The following is a 5,000-nucleotide window of genomic DNA, read 5'->3' as shown; positions in this document are numbered from 1 at the left end:
AGTTATATCAGTGATTTGTTAGAAATTTATAAGCCTACTAGGACTTTACGATCATTACGAATAGGAACCCGTTAGCGATACCTCGTTCTAAGTTCAAATGTGATTGTGATCGCGCTTTTTCTGCTTCTGCAGGTAAGCTGTGGAATGAAATACCCGTGACTATAAAATGTAGTGTAGATCTTGCCTCTTTTAAGGGTAATCTTAAAACTTACCTTCTTAAGCGTTATTTTAATGAACAATTGTTTAAGTAGACAAATAATTAAAACTAGTACTGGACATTAACCTGAAACTTAGTGAAGTTTCGCCTAGAACCACTAGGCTTCTTCATGCATCTCGGACCTGCACCAACAGTCGTGCATGAAGAAACCTAGTGGTTCTTGGTGAAATGTCGCTAAGTTTCAGGTTAATGTCCAGTACTAGTTTTATTTATTTGTCTATTTATTCAACTGGATGTCTAACATTCACCGTTTTCAATTGTTAATTATTTAACCTTCATTGTAAAAGCGCCTTAGAGATTTTGGAGAGGGCGCTATAAAAATTGTCATTATTATTATTATTATTATTATTTTTATTATTATTATTATTATTAATATTATTATTATTATTATTATTATTATTATTATTATTATTATATATACCACCCGCATAAAGCTGCGTTCAGAGAAAGGCACGAGAACAAAATACGGTGTCTAACGATTTCGTGGACAGTGACTTATTTCCAATTGAAAGTAAAAATATATGTTACTAATTATAATTTGTTGGATGTCATTTCAGATATCGACGAGTGTTTAACAGGAAAACATAACTGCAGCCATGTCGCCGTGTGCAACAACACCAATGGTTCATATAACTGCACTTGTAAGGAGGGATATGTTGGAGAAGGACAAAACTGCTCAGGCAAGAATATATACCGTTTGGCTGCTAGGTGCCGAATAAATTATTACTTTCTTATCACCTCAGAGCTAACCAATCACAACACATAAAAAGCGCAGTGTTCTGAGCTCACGAAAAGAAATTGAAAAAAAAAATGGTGAAGGTCTCTTGGTAAATGCTATCTTTTAGTTTTATACATTTGTTTTTTTTTGTTTTACAAAATGTGTGAAGGAGCTAACTAAAGACTACTGAAATTATAGCAATCCAAACTCATTTTTATGCCATCGCCATTTCCCATGTACATGCCATTCAAGTCACCGCTATTGTGACTTTTTTTGGCTGTTTTGTTTTCCTTTCAGTACTTTAAAATATTTACATTTGTCGCTACAATTTTCCTTGATATTGGCTCATCCGTTGTTATACCATTGTAATTTCAGTTCATTCCCGTTTAAGTGCCATTTCCCTGTCTGCTGTCGTTGTCATTTTCATGCATGGTCATTGCTGGTTATTGCCACTGCCAGTCTGTAACTAGCACTGCTTTTGTTATAACAAGAGTCAATCAGCATCAGCAAAGTGTTTAGTTTTAAACCAAGTTATAATGCAAATACAATGCACAAAGAATCTTAAAACCGGGAAATTTGAATTGGATACAACATCGAGTTCGCCGATTTGATCGATATTTTTATTTTAACACAAAACTTTACTCTTGGGTAATGGACTCTTGGTTACTTTCTACTTTCTCAAATCTCATATTACCTGTTGCATAGGCATTGTTTTCGATTTCTCTCCCTCCCTCCCTCCCTCCCTCCCTCTCTCTAGACGTATTGTCACCACTTTTGTAACTTTTTGTCTCCTTTCAAATATGACCCTTCCCCCCCCCCCCCCCCCCCACCAAAAAAACTTGAAAATGAGGACAAAAGCGTTGGACGTCTTGTTTATGGTATTTTCAATGGTCTGCCCAGATGTGCCACATGTGGTGGTAACAATCAGTTTTAAGTGGTTAAAACCACTGGCAAACGATGGATATTTCCGTCATTAATAAAGTTCACCCCGTTCACCCTCTTTCCGCCTTAATTTAAGAATCGCTGTTTTGAACGCCTAAAGAATATCATGCCGTAAAAGCGTGCACTTTTTATGATCGATGTCATCTAAAGTCCAATTCGGCAAGTAATTTTAAGGCCATGTTGCCGTTTGCAAAGGTAATATACCCATTGCGCTCATGTTATTTCTCAAAGAAACCTGTTTCATCCCTGTTTCATCCCTGCCAAGGGACTCATCAGAGACCTTTCGGCTAACTCGTCAAACATCGCGTTTGAAGTCCCGCTAGCATCAAAATGATGGTGGCAATCTGGCCTTATATCATATAAGGATTTATGCAATTGGGAATCCCTATGTTATATAAGGCCAGATTGCCACCTTCATACATATGTAAGGCTAGGCACATAATTATCCATTGCGAAATTCTTACACTTTTTCAACCTACAATTTATCCGGTTTATAGCCCTATGCAAGGTCTGTTTGTCCCTAAATTTCTTTATCGATATCCCATGTTTAAGGGCATTTATGGCCCTTTTCCCGAACCCACCATTTTAGCGTCCAAAATGGCAAATATGTTTTTTTGCGTAAGATATTTACTTGTGCACCATTCCACCTGAATTAACTCAATATATATAAAGTTTCATTTGATGATAAGACAAAGTCCAAATTTTATTATGTGTCAGTTCTAAGCAGGGCCGTAGCCAGTATGAGGCAAACCGAGGCACTTGCCTCAGTCATTTTTTCGTGATATTTTAAAATAAGGCGTGATTCTAGCGTCCTCTTTAAAATGTACTCATCATAAACACCTACAAAGAGAATTTAATCGTGGACATTGCCTCAGTCATATTTTTTTTCTGGCTACGGCCCTGCTAAGCTTGTGCCTTGCACTGTCCTTGGTCTGAGAATAATTTGATTTGCAATCACCTTCCGCATGTACGCACACGACACCGCAAAATTCTGAAGTCTTTTAACGATCTATATCTTTTGTTTCCTTTCTTTATTGGGATTGAAACCCATTTGAGAGCAGCCTTTAAGTGTAGATTTTTAAGCTTTCAGCTGCTTTCCGAACTGCTAATCGTATATAATTCGCAGCAAGGGCCATTGTTAACTTCCTTTGGGTATTGCCTCGCGGGGTGTGTTTTTGGCCGGGGAGGTTTTTTTGGTCTTAGCATTAGGGACCTAAGGAACCGACGACGAGTTCGTGGACGACGACGAAGGTAACCAGTGGGGCCTGGGCCGAGAACGTCGTATTCGGCGGGAAACTTAAGTTGTTAAGAAATCGTTGACGTGAACGAAGGACAGAAAACCCAAACATATTCATAGCGTCGTTCAAGGAAATGCGAGACCTGCTACTTTCGAGCTATGAAAGCGGACACATTAATGATGAGGAGTTTCTGTTACTTTGGGAGGAATTTCTGTCAAAAAGAACCCTGAATTTCCGTGCGAACAGTATCCGAAAATTCAACTTGGATGATATGAACGAGGCAGAATGTCTGGCAGAATTGAGGTTTGCGAAGCACGATATTCCCTGTTTAGCAGAAGTCTTACAAATTCCTTAGGTCTCCACGTGCTATCAGGGAACAGTTTCATCAGGAATAGAAGCCCTTTGTATTTTGCTGAAAAGAGTAGCATATCCTTGCAGATACAACGAAATGATCTGGAGGTTTGGCAGACCTGTTCCAGTCTTAAGTATGGCGAGCAACCATGTACTCGACTACATTTACAATTTACACAGCCATCACATTCACAACTGGAATCACAACCTACTTAGCCCTACAAAACTTCAAGTCTACAGTGCTTCGATCTTTGCAAAATGAGCTGCCCTTCAAAACTGCGTTGGGTTTATTGATGGGAGTGTGCGTCCCATATCTGGCGCAAGTGAACTCCAAAGAGTGGTCTATAACGGTCACAAGAGGGTGCATGCACTAAAGTTCTAATCCTTGGCCCTACCAAACGGTCTTCTGGGGAACCTCTTTGGTCCAGTAGGTAAGTCTGAAATTGAATTCTTCATACACAAATGTACTTTGCTTTAATTTATAGCTTCATCTATATTTTTCAATTTTCACAGAAGGCTGAAAGCACGATTCCGGAATGCTTACAGACTCTGGCCGTCTTCTCAATGATCTCCAGAGGCTCCGTTAGCAAGTTTCACTGAAGACGCGCGAGCGATTCCCACATCAGCTAAAAATAACCAGCAAGGATGCAGCCGGTTAGATTTCGTTTTGCACGTGCAGATAGTTACTGCAAAGGAAGCACTGAAAAAACTTAATCAGCTAGAGAACGAGTATGTGACACTCTCAAGTCTTCGAGGATGGGTGTGCAATAATTGTCATGCAACTGGCCATACGAAGACAACATGCCGCAGTCCGCCTTGTTCAAATATTGATTCGTGTAAAATAAAAGATAAACACCCTGAACACAAAATGAAGGTCAACGAGCTTCAGCGAGAGATTAAATCACTTGAAAGTCAAGCAGCAGAGGAAGAGGAAAACATCAACCGTTTAGCAAGTGCACGGGAGCGCGCCAAGACATTCTTTGCAGTGATGCGGCCTAGATTAATGGCGCAGAACTTGTTCAAATATGGTACCGGGGATACCATATTTGCAACTGGATGGTGATCTTCTAAGTTTACAGAGAGCCTTGAACAATAAGGTTCCAGACTGGCCTGAGAACCAGGACTGGAAACTTCCACTTATCATTGATCAGTTTCAGAACTCTCAATTGAAGGCAATGATGCCGAAATTCTTATGATTTATTTCATCACGTTTATACGCCTTTCGTTTTGTTGCAGCAAAACTGTTGAGTTTGGCTTGTTTATTTTCATAAAAAAATAATACGTTTACCTTGGGTTACAGAAAATGCAATTCGTTTGGTTTTGAAGACTAAGTTTTAATAACTCCAGAAAGTAAACAACGGGAAACCACACAGACGGTCCGCTATTCCAAAAAAAGACATGTTCTCGGTAAACTGCTGGTTACTACATGTAAGCAATTAAAACTAGAAAACGTAGCCACAGTGGCGAAAATACGAGAACGAGTTTTCTGAGGATATTTGTAAAATAGCCTCCGCTATTGCGATTTTTGTTTCAT

General features: G+C 39.3%; 2 protein-coding genes across 2 annotated transcripts in view; both read left to right on the top strand.

The window, feature by feature from the left end:
• Positions 1–5,000, top strand: part of LOC138002495 (fibrillin-1-like) — a 472,982-nt gene that overhangs the window by 244,901 nt on the left and 223,081 nt on the right. Inside the window, exon 38 of the mRNA XM_068848531.1 lies at positions 775–897. Coding sequence (XP_068704632.1) covers positions 775–897 — 123 coding nt within the window. The remainder of the gene's footprint in view (positions 1–774; positions 898–5,000) is intronic.
• The window catches only part of LOC138003773 (uncharacterized), a 104,825-nt gene that overhangs the window by 87,653 nt on the left and 12,172 nt on the right, over positions 1–5,000 (top strand). The window lies entirely within an intron of this gene.

This window comes from Montipora foliosa, chromosome 5 (genome assembly GCF_036669935.1).
Source record: "Montipora foliosa isolate CH-2021 chromosome 5, ASM3666993v2, whole genome shotgun sequence".
NCBI lineage: Eukaryota > Metazoa > Cnidaria > Anthozoa > Scleractinia > Acroporidae > Montipora > Montipora foliosa.
This window is presented reverse-complemented; position numbering and strand designations above follow the sequence as displayed.